At 50.7% G+C, this 21928-nt stretch overlaps 8 protein-coding genes across 8 annotated transcripts; 5 read left to right on the forward strand and 3 right to left on the reverse strand.

Annotated features, from left to right (window-relative positions):
* Positions 1–1198: 1198 nt before the first annotated feature.
* BDV17DRAFT_297370 (carboxylesterase/lipase family protein) lies at positions 1199–3143 on the reverse strand (the record flags this gene model as incomplete). Its single annotated transcript, XM_073763480.1, has 2 exons — positions 1199–2816; positions 3115–3143. The coding sequence occupies 2 exons, from the start codon at positions 3141–3143 to the stop codon at positions 1199–1201; spliced, it is 1647 nt and encodes a 548-aa protein (XP_073609917.1).
* A 1163-nt stretch (positions 3144–4306) lies between these two features.
* On the reverse strand, positions 4307–5279 carry BDV17DRAFT_296689 (uncharacterized protein; the record flags this gene model as incomplete). The annotated part of the gene is made up of 4 exons (XM_073763348.1): positions 4307–4486; positions 4535–4962; positions 5012–5200; positions 5258–5279. The coding sequence occupies 4 exons, from the start codon at positions 5277–5279 to the stop codon at positions 4307–4309; spliced, it is 819 nt and encodes a 272-aa protein (XP_073609918.1).
* Positions 5280–6439: 1160 nt separating this feature from the next.
* BDV17DRAFT_296690 (tannase and feruloyl esterase-domain-containing protein) lies at positions 6440–7945 on the forward strand (the record flags this gene model as incomplete). The annotated part of the gene is made up of 3 exons (XM_073763349.1): positions 6440–6581; positions 6629–7014; positions 7175–7945. 3 exons carry the CDS (start codon positions 6440–6442, stop codon positions 7943–7945), a joined length of 1299 nt encoding a protein of 432 aa, XP_073609919.1.
* A 1248-nt stretch (positions 7946–9193) lies between these two features.
* BDV17DRAFT_24526 (RTA1 like protein-domain-containing protein) lies at positions 9194–10613 on the forward strand. Its single transcript, XM_073756026.1, has 2 exons — positions 9194–9671; positions 9726–10613. The coding sequence occupies exons 1-2, from the start codon at positions 9376–9378 to the stop codon at positions 10456–10458; spliced, it is 1029 nt and encodes a 342-aa protein (XP_073609920.1). The 5' UTR covers positions 9194–9375; the 3' UTR covers positions 10459–10613.
* A 4309-nt stretch (positions 10614–14922) lies between these two features.
* On the forward strand, positions 14923–15651 carry BDV17DRAFT_297377 (uncharacterized protein; the record flags this gene model as incomplete). The annotated part of the gene is made up of 1 exon (XM_073763481.1): positions 14923–15651. The coding sequence occupies one exon, from the start codon at positions 14923–14925 to the stop codon at positions 15649–15651; it is 729 nt and encodes a 242-aa protein (XP_073609921.1).
* Positions 15652–16074: 423 nt separating this feature from the next.
* BDV17DRAFT_296693 (uncharacterized protein) lies at positions 16075–16701 on the forward strand (the record flags this gene model as incomplete). The annotated part of the gene is made up of 2 exons (XM_073763350.1): positions 16075–16169; positions 16233–16701. 2 exons carry the CDS (start codon positions 16075–16077, stop codon positions 16699–16701), a joined length of 564 nt encoding a protein of 187 aa, XP_073609922.1.
* A 187-nt stretch (positions 16702–16888) lies between these two features.
* BDV17DRAFT_296694 (uncharacterized protein) lies at positions 16889–17356 on the reverse strand (the record flags this gene model as incomplete). Its single annotated transcript, XM_073763351.1, has 1 exon — positions 16889–17356. One exon carries the CDS (start codon positions 17354–17356, stop codon positions 16889–16891), a length of 468 nt encoding a protein of 155 aa, XP_073609923.1.
* A 1014-nt stretch (positions 17357–18370) lies between these two features.
* BDV17DRAFT_278045 (cytochrome P450) lies at positions 18371–20617 on the forward strand. Its single transcript, XM_073759492.1, has 7 exons — positions 18371–18778; positions 18825–18954; positions 19005–19196; positions 19246–19397; positions 19445–19689; positions 19744–20015; positions 20078–20617. The coding sequence occupies exons 1-7, from the start codon at positions 18589–18591 to the stop codon at positions 20463–20465; spliced, it is 1569 nt and encodes a 522-aa protein (XP_073609924.1). The 5' UTR covers positions 18371–18588; the 3' UTR covers positions 20466–20617.
* The last annotated feature ends 1311 nt before the right edge of the window (positions 20618–21928 follow it).

Below are 21928 nucleotides of genomic sequence, written 5' to 3' on the forward strand. Positions count from 1 at the left end.
TCATTCAATCTGTATGCAAGGACGAGCCGTGATTTTATCCTAATGCATGTGGTGGCCTTAGACTTAGGTCCTCGAAGTCCTCGATTAGCCGAATTTAAAGTGTCTTCAACCGCATTTGCTACGTAACTTACTTCAAAGACTTGTCTAATACATACGACCACAGGGTGTGGAGAACAGGGCTTCCCGTCCGCTCAGCCGTACTTAAGCCACACGCCGGCTGGTTAGTAGTATGGTGGGTGACCACATGCGAATCCCAGCTGTTGTATGTTTTTTTTTTTTGCTGCTTCTCTTTTTGTGGCCTCTTGCGAGCTGGAAATGAATATATGGTTGACGTTCCATACACCGAGTCGGCTGCTATGTGACTAGCCACCCGCCGGCGACTCACAGGTCACCATGTCACCAGGTTGCCAGGGTTGAACCTACGGCACTGGTGCGGATTTGGCCTTCTACGTCCTCGAGTGTTTTTAGATCTTCTGCGCGCTCTGGGCCAGCCCAGCAGTGATGATACAGGGTGGATCTAAGGGTGACTTCCGGTACCCTTTCCGCGTGAGGATAGTTTAGGATGTTTCTGTTGTATCCAAAAGGGATAATATATTAGGAAGTAAGATCTGCTGATAGAGTTAGGTATACTCTTGATAAAGGTTAGGTTCTGCTTCCTTAAGTATAGAAATATCTACCTTAAGATTAATAGTAAGGCTAGCTATTACTCCTCTTCTAGCCTCTAGTACTAATCTATAGTATACTTAGCAGTAACCTGTTTATTGTCACGACCGGCCATAATCCCGAGCGCGGCGAGCTACTGAGGCCGCCGAGTCGACAGGCGCGAGGCGATTACCGTACCAAGATATACTTCATCAACATGTTCTGAATGTAATATTCAGGGGCATACGAGAGTTAGATGTCATAATTATCGCACAAGTTACTAGTCCTTAATTACTTCCAGCGCCATGAGTTCCGGGCCCAGCGGTTTATCCCACCCACCTATTGGAAGATTATTTTGACATGTTTTCGAATTAAACAGCCACCATGCCACCAAAAGCGCGATAGTCAAGTCGGAGTTTGGTAGAGCAAGAAGGGAGCAGTGGAAGATCCAACTTGCCAGCGGACATGTTCGCACACGCGCAGAAAGACTGCTTCTATGGTTCGTTCTCAGTGCAGTGGAAAAGGTTATAGACCCTGGGCCACCAGGAAAATCTTTCTACCACTCCACATTTTGGCTGAACCAGTCCCGGATGAGATCGATCCGAGCATCGGTTTCGGCCACCCGGCCAACGCCCCAGAAGTCGCCCAGCCACATGGTAGTGGCATTGGTCTGGCTCGGGGGCCACTGGGGGAGCCCCGGCCCGTTCGGGTCACCAGTCTTGATGAAGTTGACCCAGTAGTTCTGCATCACATCCGCAATTGCGTAGTCAGTGGTGGTCCAATTGGCCGTGGTATCGGCGTAAGGGATAGTGTGAAAGGCATAGTACAGCTCGGAGCCGTGATAGGCGCCGCCGTTGCCATTGGGGGGTGCACGGGTCCAGTAGTAGGTGTAGACGTCGCTTTGCGCGCCTCCCTTGGCCCAGTCCAGCGCCCAGTCCCAGGTGCCCGTCCGGCTCAGGTCGCGATAACACTCGTTTACCATGTCGTTGGCCTCGGTAACATTGGTGGCCGGGTAGAGATCGAAGAAGTGAGTGGCGAGCTTGCCAAACATGTTGGTGAAATCTGTCTTGTACTCGGCCAGCGTGTAGTCCTGCGTCTCCTCCGCGCCGGACTCATCTTTATTGTTGCCAGTGAGGATGGGGACGTCGTGGTGAGCGTTCTCGCAGAGGGACTCGCCGTATCCCAACGGCAAGACGTAGCCGTCGTGCACCGGGCGCCACTCGGGGGGTTCCATGAAGGCGCTGATGTTGACGTAGGGGGTGGACTCGTACCAGATCCCATTGTCAAAGCCATACTCGGTGAGATCCGTGTAGTTGAGTTGACGGAGTTCTTCAATACTAGTCAAGTTCAGGTCCTGCAGGAAGATCTTGCCAAAGTTCTCCGCGTTCTCCTTCTGGCGGTAGCTGGTGGAGGCACCACCCATCATAGGGTCGCGCACCCCGCGCGCTCCAGTCTCGGCGATGACGCCAACCACTCCCAGCCCGGCTGTGAGGGGACTGTACATCATATCCAGAGCACCCGAAGAGCCGGCCGACTGACCGCCGACAGTGATGTGGTCCGGGTTGCCTCCAAACTGCCGGATCTCCTCGTGCACCCATTCGAGGGCGGAGATCATGTCGAGCACGCCGTAGTTGCCGGAGCTGTTGTGGGGTGACTCAGCTGAGAGATCGGGATGCGCCATGAAGCCGAGCACACCGAGACGGTAGTTAAGGGTGACGACCACCATGCCCTTGGAGGCGAGTGAGGCGCCGTCGTAGGTCACAACATCGCCGGATCCCATATAGAAGCGGCCGCCATAAATCCAGACATAGACGGGCAAGTCATCACCGGCGGCGGCATTCGCTGGGGTCCAGACGTTGACAGAAAGGCAGTCCTCGCTCATCTCGTTGTTGCCCGTGGTGAAGATCGAGGCACCCATATTGGGCTGGGGACACTGCGGACCGAAGACGCTGGCATTGCGCACTCCTTGCCAGCTGTCAGGCTTCTCGGGCGCGCGGAAACGTCGCCAACCGGTAGGAGACGCCGCGTGGGGCATGCCCTTGTAGACGTTGATCCCGTTAACATATTCGGACGAGGTTCCGAGCACCTTACCGTAGCTCGTGGTGACGATGCGCGAAGAGTCCGCCAGCACGCCACAAATCAGGGCGGAGGCTGTCACGCACGAAAAAAAAGAGCTTAGGAATCATGATGAGAATAACGCACGAGGCACGAGGGGATGAGAGGAAGGAGGACTTCTCATCAAAGCAGTCTTGCCACGGGTATCTATACCACAGTATCCATGCACAGGTCCACGGAGGACCGAGATGAGCTGACGTATGGGACGGCTTCGCCTTCATTGATTCAACAACCGGATCGCACGAGAACTTCAACGGACGAGAGCAGAAGTTGGCACCATAAGTTATTCTAGGCAATTATCTCCGAGAAGACCACTCAAACAGCCATCTTAAGGCCGGCGCGCCGAAACGTACGTACACCCTCCCTGCCGTTTCATGGAAGATCATATCGAATGAGCGCGCATGATAAGATTAAGAAACAATAGGTGTTACTAGCAGCTGCGTAAGCGTCGACGTAGCAACCTTGCAATTCCAGATTCCGATTCCTGAACAACGGGTCTTAGCAAAACTGTTGGATGCTTGACTGTTCGCGATCTCGGACCTCCGACTCTGATCCCCCTTGGTCTTCGCTGGAGTTTGCCAAGGTTCGAAGATCATTGCCCGCCTCAGATCGATAGGGGATAGACTACAATGACTATCACTATCTCGACATTCCCTCGCCGATCGGTCTTGATAGGACCGGTGTGACTGCTCTTCTCATGCTCGGTAATGAAAAGTGAAGATGGGAAAATTACGGAACTTTGTAGTATATTACAGCTACCAGGTCCTATCAAAGTTCAGCCGTTCGAGGTGGGTGGTCAGCGGCGGAATATGCAGTGATTCTTAGCTCGTACCGTTATGTGGTGAACGAATTACTGCATTACCCATGGGCCCCATAACCAAATTCAATTAAGGTCACGTCATTGTACTTCATCCAGGGCATGAGGTCTCAGGCACTATGTCCTTGACAATCAATTGTTTAGGACTAGCGCTGTCAGTCGTATGACTAAAAGCAGCGCATCTGTAGCTGCGCAATCATATGTCAGAAAGAGGCAACAGCTGTAAAATCATAGACACAGGTACAAAGCTATAAAGTCATCAGTACATGATTGTTCAATTGATCAAAAAACGACGAGATTGAAGAACCAAACCGCTTTCACTCCCATGCCGAGCCGGCTCAGGGACAACGTAATTGCCTGTCTAAGGATTCTTACCACCCTGAAACTGTCTAGCCAGCCAGTGAGAAAGTCGCTACATAGGTTTTCATTCTACATGTTCAAGGACCCATTTCCATAGAGACAGATCCAGTGACTTGAACATTCTAACAACGCCTCGCATTTCTCATTGAAAACCACAGAAAAGAAAGAGTGAGTGCGGAGTGGTAGTCCGCAGCAAATACAATTACGTCAATTAAAAGAAAACACCGCGTTTCTGACTTTGTATAGCGAGAAATTCTCCGTTGGACGGGAATTTCTGAGATACGAGTTTTATTTACATTTCCTGGTACCTACCTAGTTACCATGGCCTGTCTCTCAGGGGAAGTACATCTACTCTTGTCGGCCACTCTCCGCTCAGTACCAAAGCACCTTGTTCCAGAAGAGGCTCTTATCGTTGGCCAACTCGTCCACAGTGAGTGACAAGGTATTGTTGAAGGAGATGGTGTTGGTCAAATTTCCATACTTGGGCCAGTAGATCTTGTCCTCAGGCCACAGGGTGTTGGGATTGCCTGTGAGGTACTTTTGCATTGTACGCTGCAGAGTATCAGCAAAGTATCCCAGAGAAGGGAGGAGCAAGCATACAGCAACCGCGGCATTGACAGACGTTGACGTCGTCGAAGTCAGCCCATTAGCGGGCACCGTACTACAAGTGCTGTACCAATAGTAATATTGGTCTGGCCCGTGTGTGGCCTCTTCGAGGTTGACAATGGCGTTCCAGGTCTCGTTGTGCATCGCCTGGGTCAGAGCCAGGTTCTTGCCGGTCATATCAAAGCCCTGGCGAATGTCGGCCAGACGATAGCCCGCGCTAGCGTAGTGCGAAGCCGGGTAAAGGCGGAGGATCTCGTCGATCACGTCCTTGGTGATAGCCGGAAAATACAACTGCAACTCCGCCACAATGTCGGCCTCGGTAGTGACGGTGCTGGGGTTTTGGCTGTTCTCCTCGTGCCGCTCATGGCTGATCACAACAAGGCCACTGAAGTTAAAACGCTTCTGATACAACTGCGCCTCGTCTACCGAGAGTTAGCTTACTTATGACAGGCCAACGGAGGCAGGACTTACAGGTGTCGGCGATGATTTCTCCATCGACCCGGGGCTGGAGCTGGTAGCTGTAGTTGCTTGCCACCTCACTGCCAGCAGTCATGAGAGTGGTGAAGTTCACGGAGCGCATGCACATGATATCACCAGCGGAGCAGCCCAACGCTGTTGATACATTTTGCCAGTAGCTCTGATCATCACTCTTAGCCGGAACTGATCTTGTGTGTCAGACAATCTAGGCCCTTATCTCAGCTTGGTGATGGCCGGCACCCGGCACGTAGCCTGGTGACATGATGTAGGCGCGGCTGAAGAGCTGAGGGGCGCGACTGCCGAAACGCTACAGGCTCTGTCAGCCGATGGGTCCCCCGGTGCTGTTCGCCGGCGCCCAGATGTCGAGGAAGAGACAATCCTCGCTGGTACTGCAGTCGATAGATTCCGACACAATGTTACCGTAATTGACCTCGATCTCCACCGGAGGCCATTCTGGCTTCGCGAACCGTAGAAGCCTAGGCTACTGTTTCCGGTGGCCGCGACCACTGTACAGTAGTCGAGCGTGACCGAAGGCATCGTTGAGGAGGCTGTCGTCGGGGTGGTGCTGGTGGGCGCTCCGGCCACAACAGCAGCCGTTAGAGGCGAACGATCAGGCTCAAACGCATCGTGGCTAGGATACTTTTGTCAAGTAGTGGTCCGTTGTTCAGGGACACTGCCACAGGGCGCTTTTATACCCCCCGGGCATCCTCATGCGCCGCTCAGTCGGATGATATGATATCTAATAAACACCCCAGCCAGGGTAGGCAGGAATACTTGGATGCCTGGGATGCTAGATGCAGATCTGATCCTAAACCACTCAATCCGTGTGCCAACAGTTAATACCGGAAGATGAAAGATCGACAATGCTAGCACTGTACTCATTTCGTAAGTACAGTGACCGCGTCATAGCCCAATCTTATCAATCTTGCATAGCGCACTAGGGCTATCCGTCGACTCCACTCATTCACCGAGGTCGGAGATGGTTTCCATTACCGGCAACGCGGACAAGGAACAGCCCTCGGTCTAGACGACATATAGAATCAGTTTAACTGGCGGCATCAAAGGTCGGCGGTTCGGATGACAACGTGCGCCAAATGGGTGAAAAAAAGAGTTTGAATTTATCATTCTGAGGGAGAGGACGCGTAAGGCACGGGAAGCTGGGATATTCGCTCATGGCAGTCGTCCGGCTATCAACCTGCAGAGATTCGATGGACGCTGGGTCTAGCCCTTGGTTTAGCGATTTGCACATAGAAGAAGCCCGTGGATATCTCACACAGGTGAAGGCCACGTTAAAGCTGACGTATACGGCCTCCTTCAACTCATTCAAAACACCACTAATTTTCTCGATTCAATTTTATTGTTCAGCTCATCAATCGACGTTCGTTTCCGTCAAGTCATTCTTTTACCCCAAACCTCTTCAGCATGCGCTACCGGTCTCCTGCAGCCCTTACAGTGCTGGTAACCAGCAGCTTGGTGAAGCCGCGCACCATTGCCCAGCTGTGCACCGTCTCCAACGTGCAACCATCCCTTTCTGCCAATGGGACTTTGCTGGGCATTGAAATCCGTCTACGGTGTCTGTCAATACTGTCTACAACGCAACGGCGGGCACAGGCCCTGGTGGCTCAACGACCACTTCGTCGACCACCTACAACTACTGCAATGTCACCGTCGCCTACACTCATGCCGGCAAGGGTGACCGCGTCGTCCTACAGTATGCTTTGCCAAGCCCTTCTGACTTCGAGAACCGATTCTTTGTGGCTGGTGGTCAAGGCTTCTCGCTCGCCACCGATGCGACAGAAGGCTTCCCGTACGGGGCGGCGTCAGGTATCACTGATACGGGCTATGATGGGTTTTCTAGTAGCTATGACGAAGTCAACCTCTATGGCAACGGCACTGTCAACTGGGATGCGGCGTACATGTTGCATGTCCAGCGCTGGGGTGAGGAGTATGATGGCGTGGTTGCTGGAGCGCCAGCATTCCGGTTCGCGCAACAGCAGGTGAATCACCTCTTTCCTGCCATAGTGGAGAATGTGATGAATTACTATCCGCCCCCCTTGTGAGTTGAGCAAGATTGTCAATGATACCATTACTGCCTGCGACCCTCTCGATGGTCGCACCGATGGGGTAGTCTCCCGGACTGATCTCTGCATGCTGCAGTTCGATCTGTCTTCCCTGGTAGGCGAGCCGTCCCTTGGCTTTGGGTTCAGCAAGCGCGTAGAGGGTAGCTCGACCTCCTACCAGCCGGCTCAGAATGGAACGGTGACTGCCGAAGGTGTGGCTCTAGCTGAGGCCATCTATGGTGGCCTCCACGATTCAAAGGGCGACCGGGCCTATCTTTCCTGGCAGATTGCTGCAGAGCTGTCTGATGCAGTGACCGAATATAGCTCTGAGACTAAAACATGGGCAATTGATATTCCTTCCACTGGCGGGGAGTATGTTGCCCGGTTTATCGAGTTGGTTGAGTCGGACAACCTCTCCAACTTGGACAATGGCACCTATGATACCTTAGTGCAGTGGATGAACTATGGCATGATCCAGTATATGGATAGCCTGCAAACCACTGTCCCAGACCTCACCTCTTTTAAATCCTCCGGCGGCAGGTTATTGCACTACCATGGCGAGTCTGACCCCGGTGTGCCCGCCGCGTCCTCTGTTCATTACTGGCAGACCGTCCACGCGGCCATGTACGGCGGCGACCTAGCCGACAAGAAGCACCTAAATGAGATTGCCGAATGGTACCAGTCCTCCTTGATTCCTGGCGCTGCTCACTGCGGTGTCAACGACCTGCAACCAGGCCCTTTTCCGTCAGCCGCAACCTTGGTGAAGACTATGATCGATTGGATTGAGAAAGACCAGCAGCCATCTCGCCTCAACGCTTCGGATTCCTCGGGCACATATGCAGGAGAAACGCAGATGCTGTGTCAATAGCCATCCCGTCCCCTCTGGCACGACAACAGCAACAGCTTTGATTGCGTTTTTGACGAGAAGTCCTATGAAACTTGGACCTACACCTTCCCTGCCTTCAACCTCACTGTCTATTAAAGATCTCTGCGTCTGAACTGCGACGTATTTCTTCAGTTCACATCCGCAGTTTCGGTCTTGTTGTCATTAATGAAACGATATATAAAGAGCCCTTCTAGGAATAGCTCACTGTTACCCGCACGTTTTGAACCCGTTTCTTTATTTGCTTGAGGGTGTAATCTCTCTTCATGGCTTCCTTATTACTTGGTGGGATGATGACTTTGCAATCTTCCCGAAGGTCTGAGGGGCGGCCCCGTGAGTGCCGGTGGGCACCAAGCCAGCAGTGAGCATAGGCCAGCAGTAAGCTGCTGCCTTACGGTATTTATAAGGCTTCAGCGAGCGTAGATTTTGCATTGCTTGGGAGCTTGGATGAGAAACTTTCTCGTACAATACCACGACTTTTACTAGGCAAATCACACATCGAGACTGTAGACGTAGTTTGTTGCATGAGTGCACGGTCGTCAAAATTCGTGGGGAACGGCACTGTTGATTGTTGCTGCCTGGATGCCATAAAAAGCAGTGCATTGACGCGTCTCATCAACTAATTCGAATTGGAGGCCAGTGCACAGCCAGAGGCCTGATATAGGGCATAGCGGTGGGACTTACGATCGCTCCAGTAGCTGTTAAGTGCTGACTCTACACGGAAAAAGATACGGGCTTGCTCAGGGACTTGGGGAACCGTGGTGAGTCCGAGTCTAGTCCCATCTTCTTCTCCGTTCCGACGTTCTTCATCATCATGATTTGTCGGCTTGGCAGTTTGAAGCTTGTGGCAGTGCTGACAGGTCACAAACCTACGAGGCCGATTAGGGGTTTGATCGACAGATGCTGACAATATCATTGGCCAATTCGTAAGACCAGCCAACAAAAATAGGCACCTCGAAGAAGAACGAAGAGAGGCTGCTAAATAATTAACGCTCAAGCATAGCACTGCCCAGTGCTGGGGAGCGGGTCTAGCCCTAAATGCCATGGCTTTGCGATGAAATTTACGATAAAGCCAATCACAAGTGAATCTGAGTGAGTTTAATCTCACTGGCTCCACTTTTGCTCCTTCACCTAGGTAGCTTTATTTTTTGACTCTAGAATCTGACGGCGGAGTTGACATCCAACACAGCTCAGTATGAGCAAGGCGTACTGGCATTATGATGAGATGTCTATATAAGGGGCCCTAAATCCCCGGGTTGGGTTCTCTTCATCAGCATCAACATCAGCATCAACATCAACATCAGCATCAACATCAGCATCAGCCCCGAACGGTTAAGCTTATCCCGACTCCTCATCTCAAGCGCCTGTAGCCCCACCAATTTGTCTTGCACTTTATTTCTATTTCACACGCCAAAATGGGAATGGAAACAATGCCCTCCAACCAGACTCTTCTGGAGAACCCCGAACTATGCACAGTCGACACATGCCCCATGAGCATGGCATCGGTCGAGTATCGGCCTGTGCTCTGGGGTCAAGTCCTCTTCATGGCCATCTTCGGTATCGCCGCTATCATCCAGCTCATTCTCGGTATCCGCTACAAGACATGGACCTTTATGGTTGCCATGGTTTTAGGATTGATCGGAGAAGTCGTCGGCTACGGCGGTCGTGTCAGCTTATGGGATAACCCCTTCAACGGAGATGCCTTCCTTCAGTATGTCCCAGTCTACCTATTCCAAGCACATGAATACTAACAAATTACCAACAGATACCTCGTCGCCCTCACAATTGCCCCCGCCTTCCTCACAGCCGCCATCTACCTCACCCTATCCCGCATTGTTGTCGCCTACGGCGAAAAGATCTCCTACTTCAAACCCCGCACCTACACAATCACATTTATCACCTTCGACTTCATCGCCCTCCTCCTACAAGCCATCGGCGGTGCCATCGCCTCCACAGCCCCAGATGATGACCGCGAAATGACCGACCTGGGTATCAACATCATGATCGCAGGTCTGGCCTGGCAGGTCGCCTCTCTACTCATCTTCACCGGTATGGCAGGTCACTTCTTCCTCTGCGTGCGCAAGGCCTCCCCCGGGGACTTCAACATTGAATTTGAGGATCTCCGCCGCAGTCGGTACTTCAAGGCTTCGCTTTGGGGCCTCGGTATTGCTACACTGGTGATCATCATTCGATCTGTTTTCCGGTGCGCAGAGCTCTCAGAGGGCTTCGATGGCCACCTCGCGAATGACGAGGTCACATTCATGATTCTTGAGGCTGCTATGATTGCTATCTCAGCTATCTGCCTTTGTGCTTTCCACCCCGGCGCCGTCTGGAAGGGACAGTGGAACCAGGCTGTGTGGCATACGCGCGCGGGAAAGGGCAAGAAGGGTAGCTATGCGAAGGCTGGGAGTGTGGGTTCTGACATTTCCATGAACCCGACTTCGGCTGCTTACCCTCCTACTTCCTACCGGCCGACCTCTTACGATGGTCGTGTTTAGATGGGAATGAGACGAGAACGAAATGAGCGCAATGGACCTTGGGTCTGGATTTCGATAGACTGTTGGCTATGCGTCTCTTCTACACTGTGCATTTTTTTTCTTCTTTTTCTTCTCTTTTCTTTCCTATGTTGGTTCATAGAAACGCGATATCCGGTTACGTTGGCTTTTGTTGATATGCCTAGTTAGCGAGCTCGTCAATGACTACAAATTAGATGTTTTCAACCCTTGAACAATCTCCTCCTCCGCTCTGCATTGTCTACCTAGCGATCAGTGGCCCGAAACCTTTCAGGGTTGTTTGGATCAGCATCAGCCCAACAGCCCTAAAATCTTAGTGCAGCAATAGCGTAGGAGCCCGTTCTGCAAGGCTGCCCTGCGCCTCTCAGCCGCACGGTACCAGCACTAAACGTGCGACAAGAGGATAGCTTGGCTTACCTAACAGTTTCAAGGTGCTGAATTTTATAACATCGAGGTTTCTGCCCAGAAGGCAGGGCATCGTGCTGAATATCTGAAAATCTGATGCTTGTGCAGTGGAGCGGCCTGGGTTGCGGGCTTTATTAAATTTCGAGGAAAGAGTTACGGACATGTGGAGGATCGGTGCTCTGTGATCCCCGACCTCTAAGTATTTGAGGGCTGTCGGCGTTACGGAGTAGATAAAAGAATCACTCTTGAGTCTCCAACCCACGAGCCGCGAAAGATTGCTAATTGATGGTGATTACAAAGTTCTCTACATCTTTTTTTTCGCGCGTGCTCGTAGCCTACAATGTATCCAGCTTTAGAGAACCCATACAACATATCTTTAGCGGCAATCGCGCGCCCTACACTGTACCAACAGCGCGTCTCGACAGTGGTTGCCACCGATTCCTCGATTTTGACCAGCATTGCTTTTGACATTCAGACCTGTCGAAATGTACACTAACTTGATTCAACACTAAGCTGTAGACTCATCGAGTAGATATTAAGTGAACCCCATCTTATGCACTAGAAAATGGTAACAATAGGATGGATGTACGCGCAATGGACTTCAGGAACCTCAAAGTATATGTACAAGCGTGTGGGGAAGGCTTGGGCTTAAGAGGTGAGTAGGCTACTATGGTCGAAGTTCACTAACGAAAGACCGCGTTCTAGATGCGGTGGTCTAGATCTCGCACTTGAGAAGGATGCCCATCTGAACAAGTTGATACCAGTCTAGAGATATATTATTCATGAGGCCTTATTCTATTCTGGCAGGGCTAGTAGGCCGGGTTGCGGAGGGGTGCCATGTCGGGCTAGAGAGTGCAGTCCACGCCGTATCCTAGCCCCCGATATACACCGCGCGAACAATACTGAATCGGTCATAAGTGTATCATGTAATCATCTAGCTGTCGCGACTGATACGGGATATCGCAGCATGTTCTTAGAGTTCCCTATCATTTTCATTGCCATCCCCAGTTCACACAATTGTCGAGCGAGTTCAGAGCAGGTCATTGTACAGCTTCGCCGAGGGCAGAGCACGTCGACTCTAAGCGGCTCTTGATGTCGATTAAATAACAATCCGGACTCCGGAGGAATAAGAGACGCACGAACTTTTGTCACTGAGTCAGGATATTTCCCGCGAGAAACCATGTTTTGGTAAGCTCATAGTCGACTCCAATCACGCAAGCCCTATCTCGGACACCCGGGAACGGCTCACATTCTACACATCTCAGAGAAGACCTTTAAATAATTATTCGATGCCCAAGTTATTCTATACTAGATTTGTTATGTCGTTTGTCTTCTCTCCGACCTGGGAGTTCGAGGGCGCGAACGAGAAATATGTGGTGACGTTCACGAAGGGTGATCTGGCGTTTCCTCCGGCACGGTAAGTAGAATATCCTTCGAGTTCTCAGTTACGAGGATAATGCTAGTATCTACTTTGTAGCAAGGTCACAGTTATAGCCTGCGTGGATACTAGACTGGGCTCATCTCCCTCAACTGTCAACTCTGGAAATAGCTACTAACTAGACCACCTAGACCCCGCGAGAGCCCTAAGACTCGCAGAATGCGACGCCCACGCCATCCGCAACACCGGAGGGCGCGCTATCGAAGCGGTTCGCAGCCTTGTTATTTCGCAGCAACTCCTTGAAACTCGAGCTACATATACCTCCAGCGTACCAGGCGCGATCCCCACAACGTCCTGCAGATAAGTAGTATATTCTTTACGGCTTATCCTACCAGGTATCTAGCGAGGGGTTACATGCAAATGCTGCAAAGTAGAGAGTATCGCCGACAGAGACTTGGGGGTAGTGGGTATCTACTTCTATAGTATAGATTTCCTTGCCACGGAACCAGGTAAATATTTGCTTCAGGCTAGTACCTTGGTAATTAACAGTGATAGAAGGGTTTACCTCAAACCCGTGGGTTTCCTGGGCGATAGTCTTGAGAAGGGTTGAGCAGCCTGATCCAGGAAGACCCAGGACACAGATCTATTTACCAGGGACAAGTAAACTATTGATACCCTAAAGAATATTTATCTGCTGCTTCTTCCTACTAAGCATTTATATAACAAGGGTCAGTAACTTTATTAGTATATTGCGAGAACTTATCTGATAGTAGACCGGGCTTCTATAGCCATGCACGTGGAGATTTTTGAACGTGATACCGGCAACGCGTGGAGGAATGCCCTCGTCGACATTGTACCGCACATTGTAGAAGGATTTTGCCCAGGACCTGGCGTTGAATTCAGGGCTGTGCGGGTCAAGTGAGCTGTGCTTTTCCGTGGCAAAGGGGAGCTATTGGCACGACTGCTTCGATTTCGAGCTCACCGTCCGAACCAGATCCTTTATAGCCCAGTCGAACTGCGCCGGTCTGTTCACCAATGTGTCTTTCCCTTCGGACGAGTCGCAGCTGTTGGCCCGAGTGCGACTTCCTGAGCTGATGTTAGCTCGGCTGTGGGAGCCACGGTCCATCGTGCTGTAACTCATCCGTCAACAATCAGCACGAATTGATTTAGACAACAATAGATAAATGTGGACAGAGAAGTATACACAGCATATAGCATGGTGGGTTGGCTAGGGTGCGGGAGGTTTATATTCTCTAGACATCGAGGGAGCTGAGTCTGCGCTGCTCGGACTCGGCCTCTTGACTGGCGAAGCACAGGTATTGAAGCCTAGAACACTAGACCTAGTCCGTACCAAGTTTACGGAGACAATATGAGAGGATTATCTCGCATAGGGGTGGCGACCGGCCGCTTGGCGATGATGATCTTCGCATATTGTCTGAATTCCACAGCATTTATTATTCACTAATTAATCTCTATGCAGGTTGTCCAATATGGGAGACTCACAAAGATCTAGATTATTTTATGCTCTTCCTAAAACTTGACAAGTTCTGCCGCATCCCTCTTTAAATTAACTTATTACCTCGGCTTTGCCAGCATCCGCACCACCGCATCCATGATGAGAAAGCCAACCTAGATATAGGAAGTCCTTTATCTTGGGCAAACTGCTGTGACGGGCGTTGGCAGTGTTGTTCCAACTGGCAATCCTGTATTAGTAAGTATCACAAACTTGAAGCGAAAAGGAAAGAAAGAGGAGCTGTATCCTTCTCTCTTGTCTCTCTAGAATATTCCATTGTTGATGGCATTGCCGATAACCATATTCCAGGCCATAGCCTGCGACAACTGCCTTGGCAAACAACAATGTGGAAGCACTAATGCGCGGTTGTCTGAGCGCGGCTGGCGATGTTGTCGAATGGTTCTAGCCTAGTTGGAAATTCTCGCTCACTATATATGTATTTTGCTACTCTTATCAGTCTCAAATCAATAACGGATAATTAGGACACGGCTGACGATACTATCTGCTTTGCATAATTCTAATCAAGGTCCCTTTGTAGTAAGTGTTTTGGACCTGGAAGCTGGAGTAGTATCATAACAAGCTATTATTGGCTGCGACACAGTTCAGGTACCGCAAAGTCTAGGATATATAAAGCTAAGACAAACCAGATTCTGCATGACTGCTCATCCCTGATTGGCCAGATACTCAGAGTAAGCAACTCAGTGACACTGTAAGCCTTCAAACAGCTCGACCGTAAGCCATGACCGTAAGCCATGACCGTAAGCCATTATGTCAAATCTCTCACGAGTGGGGTTTTTACGCTACAATAATCGAAGCTTCTGATTAAGCAAATCATCTGGGGACAGATGATGATCGGGTAGGTTCCGCATGTCAGGTCTGATAGTGGCGTCGGACGTTCACCTTTCCCTACAATAAGCCACCCATTATGACAATTTATTTCAATGCAGATTTGTAATGCATTCCCACTACTTGACAGAGATTTTGGGCGACAATATCGGGTATACGGGTTAGTAATCGGTCTTGACCGCTGTAAAGGTTGATGGTTTGAGATATATATAAGCATTATACAGCAACGATGACCCAACACCACCAGCATCAGCTTGACCAACCCATTCCAAGATATCTGAAAGAACATTTCCAAGGCCCAAGCAAAATGTCCCGCCACCTCGTCCTCATCACCGGCGCAAACCAAGGCATCGGCCTCGCAACCGCCCAAATCCTCGCCTCAAAGCACAACTACCACGTCATCATCGGCGCCCGTAGGATCTCAGCTGGGGAGAAAGTCGCCTCTGACCTCCGCGCCGCAGGCCACAGCGCCTCCTCGCTTGAACTGGACCTGAACTCCGAAGAGTCTATCAGGAAGGCTGTCGCAACTATTGAACGCGACTTCGGATATCTCGACATCCTGATCAACAACGCTGCTGTCCTGCTCGATGGCTCAGGTCTTTCGACTTGGGATCTCTACACCAAGACATTCACGCCGAATGTCATTGGCACTGGGACTCTGACTGAATCTCTTTTACCGCTTATCCGGAAGGCGAAGGCTACGCCGCCGACGATTATCTTTGTTTCGAGTATCATGGGCAGTGTTCAGGTCTCGTTTGACAAGACGACACCTTGGTATCCCATCGACTATAAGGTGTATGATGCGAGCAAGGCGGCTATTAATATTCTGACCGCGAACTACCATCGCATTCTGGGCCCTGAGGGAGGAAAGGTCAACTCTGTTTGCCCTGGCTTGGTCAAGTCCAATTTGAGCGGGTATATGGAAGCGGGAACGAGCACTGAGGTTGGTGCGACGAGGATCGTGGAGCTGGCTACTGCTGGGAAGGATGGGGAGTCGGGAACGTTTACGAACAGGGATGGGAGCATTCCTTGGTGATGGAACGGAGTGATGTATGTAGAGCTGAAACAAGCACATGTCACAGAGAATGGAAGTGGAGATTCTAAAACTTGGTATTGCCAGAACTAAATAACCTGCACTTTTTATATTCAGTTGCTGGTCAATTTCTAGTATCACCAGCCTCAGAATCTGCATTTATTGCGACGTGGGATAGACGAGGCTAAAAAGCAAAGCTGGTAAACAAACAATAGTTCGCAGCTTTGTATGTATATTTGGTTACGCAGACGCGTGGCTTTAGGGTTGCGATAGCGACCTCGCATCTAGGCGACGGCGACGGGAGGCAGTGTCACCGATGAAAGAAGGGCAATCTCATCCCCTTGATCCTACCATCTCCACCAAGGCTCTCGGAAAAGGACAGGAAACGAAAAGCGTCAACTACGTGAATAAGAGTGCGGCCTCAACATGCCGCCCTGCAAAAGACCCCTAGCCAACTCGGCAAGCGAACTGCTCGCCGGGAACGGCAAACGCGCGAGAAGTCCGGACTATTCAAGATGCACGTAGCGCCGCTTCCATGATCGAGGCCATCAACCCAGCCCTAACTGACTGGACCTGGACTCTAGTACCGAAAGCGAGGGCTCCAGCTTCGCCCTCCTCGACCTCCCCTTCGAGACCCGACAGTTAACCTATCGGTTTGCCTTTGGTTACCGCACCATCCATGCCCACAACCTACCTGATCGAGCACTAGAATGCGACAAAAAGTCCTCGGTGCGATTGTCATACTTGGTCGGCAAGTGCGATACCATGGCGAATGTGTCCCGTTCTGAGACAGCTGTTGGCAACATCTGGGCTAAAGAACAAGAACATTCGTATTTGTGGTCAGAGACCGAGGAGAAGCTGAATGAGGAATGGCGCCACGCCATTCCTATCTGTGGATTCAAGGATTATAACCACTCTGGCGGCGTCCTGGGCAAATTGCGGAACACGAAGATGATTAGGAGAGAGAAACTGCATTTGAATCTACCCCGAGTGAACAAACAGGCTTTCAAATCCAATAGTTCTTTGAAGTTCTGCGTCTCAATCAACCCGTAAACCCTATCCGGCTGTTCGTACTTCTTGTTTGCGACTCCTGCTGCGCGACTTGATAGAGAGGGGCGGGTCGTAATGGATCGAGGTCTCTGCTCGATCAGAGAAGATCATATTGACGCTCGTGGAACCTCATATACTGGGCCTTAGCGATATCCAAGTTGCACCTTGGCATTCGGGTTAAGTACCTGTTCTACCCCAACGTCCCAGGGCAGCGGCAGGGCATGCGATGTTTTCGCCGCTCATCTACAGACAACGTTTGAGCGTGGCTAGACTCCACAGCAGCCTCAATCTCCGACCGCAATAGTCTATCGCGCAAGTTGGACAGAACAGCTCGACCGTAAACCGGTAGAGCACTTAATGTTCCAATGACGCCCTCCAGCTTGACTCGTTTTTTCCCTCGCCCGGGCACCTGTCCGCGAGTGGCTCTCGTCTTGATCTGACCTCTCCATGGTCTCTCGACTGTATCAGTTTGGTTCCCACCCTCGAAGATGCCGAATTTTGATTCTCCCAGTTTTGCGATATCGTGAAAGAGGTGGCGGCGCGTTTCTGCCCAGTGATCCGGCCAGTTTTTGTACTCGACAGGCCCTAGAAACTCGATTCCCAAGTCCTCTGCAAGCCTGCGCCGACTTCGATATGCCTTGGGCACCATAGGAGGCATTGCGGGCTAGTAATTTGGTGGTGGGGGACATGTAATGTTAGCCTGGAGAGCTCAGCCTCCTACCGAGGCTACCGTACCTACCCCGCTACCTCCTTTAGCCGCCGCTTATCTTAACTCATACCTGCAGCATCGCATGCCATTGCAATTCTACTAAGCCTGAATAGGGTATTCTCTCCGTTTAGTTTTTGTATGCTGCAAAGATAGCAGGTATGACATAATGCCTTACACAAACAGGCGTACCAGACAGAAGTACCAATCATCATGTGATTGCTACAATCCTCAACCCAGCATAGAAGAATGACGATACTGACCGGGTGTTTAATCGACATCCTAACATTGAATCTGGGGATCATTGCAATTTGCCAGCGACCTGATATGTAGCAATAAACATCGTCCGGTATCACTGCAACTGCACTGGGAATTCTAGATGCACCATTTGCCTGCCTTTTGGATCGTCTACTAAATGGAGTTATGGAGGATTTTATACGGATTATTGAACCTGTTCGGCGAAGGAGTCGTTTCGGATGCATGAATGCTAGCTTAGAGGGGATTGTAATGAATAGCACCTAGACCACCGCGAAGCGGACACTTCGAGGGCCGGTGCCGAGATATCAGTCGAACCAAATACGAGGTCCGTGGCAGCGTCCTCGGAAGTGGATAGCAGAACTCTGGCCGAGGTAACGCGTGGAGATCTTGGCGGGAAGAATGTCCACGGGTGCAAGCTGGCTACATAGTACCTAAGAATATGAAGAATATAATTAGAAACAGGGGCCAAGTTCAAACACAGGACTGTGGAACCAGAAGGGTCTGGCCTGGGTGGCTTCGACCCGATCTATGATTGGGCCAACCCGCAAAAGCCTGTTTGAGCCTCTCCAGGGTAGGGCCTGTTGATAACCGCCAGACTGCAGTATAAACCCCCGATATGTGTTATAGGGGCTTTCAAGGCATTGACCTGGCTCGGAATGTGACAGCCACCGAATTGGGCTGACAGCTGTTCTTTCTATGATTGGTTGGCCGCACTTTGTGCATCTTGGCCGCCGTCACACTGCATATGAGCTGCAATCGTGATTGGTTATGTGATAATTTGGCGTTTAATGCAGTTGGAGTTAATAATGTCGATCAACCCGCAGGCGGGACCGTCAGACTTCCTTATTAAGGCGCATTGGCCGTGGGGGTTGGGGTTTTGAGCTTCCTTCTTGCCGTTTCCTTACTGCCACTGGCAACACTCCACGATGTATCTAGTTCTTGTCGTGGCTGGTCTCGCCAGCCTGTATCTTGTTGGTTTATTGTTCTCTCGCTCATCATCCCGCGCATCCCTGCCACCAGGCCCGAAGCCACTGCCGATTGTTGGCAATGTGCGCGATATGCCCGCGTTTGGTTCTCCGGACTGGGCGCACTGGCTAGAGCACAAAGCCCTATATGGTACTCGCATTTCTTAGACAGCCTCCGTCGTCTAATTCGAGAATAGGACCTATAAGCACGGTGTCTGTTCTCGGCCAGCGCCTAATCATCCTCAATGATGTTCGACTTGCATTTGAACTGCTGGAGAAAAAGTCTGTGATATACTCGGATCGCCCTAAACTGCCGTTTGCCAGTCTGTATGCTTCACCTTCCCCAGCTGGCCCTTTTAGCCGCCTAACTGGTATAGTTGTGGCTTGGATGGCACGGTATTAATGCAAGGGTATGGCAAACGCCTTAAGGCCTACCGCAAGTACATACATCGCGAGTTGGGATCCAGTCTCAGCGCTTCTCGGTTTAATCAAACCCAAGAGACCGAGGTCCGTCGCTTCCTGGTCTGCCTGCTGGATGCGCCCCAGCATTTACCTGAGCATGCGAAGAGGTATGGTTCCATAGACAGAGGAGAACAAGATCCATGCTGATGACGGTAGGCTTGCCGGAGCTATGATTCTCAAGGTCCTGTACGGCTATCGCATGGACTACACCGCGCTAGATCCCCTTCTGGACTTTATCGAGAAAACTTTGGAAAACACCACTGCTGCGCTCGTCCCCGGGACATGGCTAGTAGACGCCGTGCCTATCTGTATGTATTCCGTACATCTACTGGGGCGTTATAATGACAAAATGCAGTGCGACACGTGCCGGCCTGGTTCCCAGGCGCTGGCTTTCGACTAACCGCGCAACTACTTTGGCAAGATCTCCAGTCTATGGCAGATGTCCCTTTCAGATTTGTGCAAGAGCAAATAAATGTACACAGCGTCCAGGGTTCGTACGTCGCTAATCTCCTGAAAGACAGAGACATCCCTTCCGGGTCCAAGGAAGAAACCGATGTCAAATGGACTGCCGTCTCACTCTATTTTGGAGGTGCTGACACGGTAAGTATATCTCCCTTGCATCCATCGTCCGTCCAAGACTGACCATGCAACCAGACCGTTTCAACGATTTCATCGTTCTACCTGGCAATGGCTCTATATCCGGATGTGCAAAAACGCGCTCAGGAAGAGATTGACCGTGTAGTTGGCCGAGATCGGCTGCCGGGATATGAGGATCGCGACAATCTGCCCTACATCAACGCATTGGTCAAAGAGGCCCTTCGGTGGCATCCTGTCACGCCGATGGGCGTAGCTCACAGCTCGATGGAAGATGATGTTTGCGATGGCTATCACATCCCGAAGGGATCCATCATCATGCCAAATATTTGGTCAGCATGCCCTCGCCTCCGCCAGCCTTTTCGAACTTGTCTCACACAAATACATCATATAGGGCCTTCTGCCACGACCCAAAAGACTACAAGGATGCAATGAGCTTCAAACCGGAGCGCTTCCTCGGCGATAACCCCGAGCTAGATCCGTACTCGTTCGCCTTTGGCTTCGGGCGTCGCATCTGCCCTGGTCGAATTCTTGCAGACTCGAACATCTACCTAACTATCAGTATGTCTCTAGCGGCCTTCAATATCGGCAAGGCTGTCCGCGATGGCAAGGAAATAGATGTTCAGCCGCACTTTTTACCGGGCATGATTAGCCATCCGGCACCATTTGTGGTAAGTATCAAATTAAGGGATCCAAAGTATGAGGAGATAACCCGGTCTGTGGAGAACGAGCATCCGTGGGAGACGAGAGACGCAGATATGGTCCGTGGGATGCTTAGATAGTCAACGTAGTTTGTTTGTCTCATGAAGTGAAACAACCACCCATTCACTTGTTATATATAGGGCCAATGGTCTCGAAGTCGCCAAGGTTGACTCGGTGAGATCTATCAGCCGGTTTGTCTTATAGATAGCTTTAACGTGCTTGGGAAGGTGGAGTACTCGAGTAACAAGATTTAATGCAGGTAATACCTTTTTTTTTCTGACTTCAGTCACTTCAGCGGTTGCAAGTGTAGTTACTCTGCGGCGAAAGTTTTTGATCTGTATTTGAATATCGTGCGTATAACCACAGCCAACAAAGCAATTGTACCAAAGATTTCTGGCATTACGCTTATATTTGCTAATATCAGATACTATGCATGTCTACTATGCTGTAACAAGCACATGGTAGAACCATATAGTCATTGCTCCCATGTTAATCTCCCATAAGGTCTTGACGGCGTACAAGTGCTGTTGTCGACGGTACTGCATAGCTTCTACAACCGGGAGAATCTCAATGTCCGGTACTTTTTACATACCATCATTGCGAGCTTAGGTCTCTGGAGCTTCAATGCTGCAAGATCAGCAAGCTCTCCCTGCTGCCCGGCAGGATGGACAGTACGTATTCTGACTGCCACTATCCAGACGGGCCCGAGTCAGACTCAGCGAGATAACAGATACACAGCGCGTCTTCTAGTCTACATCCTTGATGGATCACACTCGAACCGCCATTGTCTACCGCCCACTGAAACTGCGGTATGAAGCACTCGATCGGAGCTTCTCAGGGTTGGATGGCATTATCAAAGTAGAGGAAGCGGCAATGCAATGGCACCATTCGGTACGTGGCTCAGAAACAAGATGCCTTCAGTATGGTCCTGTTTCTGGAGTAAATGGACAAATATTGATGCTACACTCCCTTATATAGGTTCTGGGTGCAGGAGACTGGTATTGCAAGTTTCTCAGAGCTTCAAAATTCACTTTTGCATATTCTGATCTAGCAAGAAGCCGAATTACTCGAGCTTAACGGGGTCATAACCTGTGGGAAGCGATGGATGCTTGTGTCATTGGGTGGCCTGTACGATCAACTATGTATCTATGTAGTCCACCAGTCATCTGCTCACCCCACCTAGGCTACAGCACTATTCAATTATCGGCGGATAATCGATTATCGTATCCGCAAATTACGGATAATGAATCCTGCTGAGGTCTACTTTGAAGTTGACAAGTATTTGAATTTTTGCGGAGGCGATCAGGTCGACCGGGATGGTCGGCGTTCACGTCCTCCAGTGTGGCAACCGGAGCTGGCTCGTTGAGTTGGCCGGTCGCTGGATTGATAGCATACCGGGTTTGGGCGGTGGTTGACACGACTCAGTTGGTAGAATTCCAAAAGTCTCTGAAGATATTGGCTTTTGTCGACTGTCCACTGGAACGCAGAGTGGCCGACATTGTTGCGAGTTTTGTTTGGGTTTTGTTTTGCGATGCGAGAAGAT

The sequence above is a fragment of the Aspergillus undulatus genome (genome assembly GCF_047715775.1).
Source record: "Aspergillus undulatus strain CBS 261.88 unplaced genomic scaffold BDV17scaffold_112, whole genome shotgun sequence".
Classification (NCBI taxonomy): Eukaryota; Fungi; Ascomycota; class Eurotiomycetes; order Eurotiales; family Aspergillaceae; genus Aspergillus; species Aspergillus undulatus.

What these genes read in the sequence shown, in the direction of transcription:
- BDV17DRAFT_24526 (XM_073756026.1), top strand. Translation starts at nt 9,376, where the DNA reads ATGGGAATGGAAACAATGCCCTCCAACCAGACTCTTCTGGAGAACCCC. An exon ending in AACGGAGATGCCTTCCTTCA is followed by an intron (nt 9,672 to 9,725) that starts GTATGTCCCAGT and finishes AATTACCAACAG; the next exon opens with ATACCTCGTCGCCCTCACAA.
- BDV17DRAFT_278045 (XM_073759492.1), top strand. Translation starts at nt 18,589, where the DNA reads ATGTATCTAGTTCTTGTCGTGGCTGGTCTCGCCAGCCTGTATCTTGTT. An exon ending in AGAGCACAAAGCCCTATATG is followed by an intron (nt 18,779 to 18,824) that starts GTACTCGCATTT and finishes ATTCGAGAATAG; the next exon opens with GACCTATAAGCACGGTGTCT. An exon ending in ATCATCATGCCAAATATTTG is followed by an intron (nt 20,016 to 20,077) that starts GTCAGCATGCCC and finishes TACATCATATAG; the next exon opens with GGCCTTCTGCCACGACCCAA.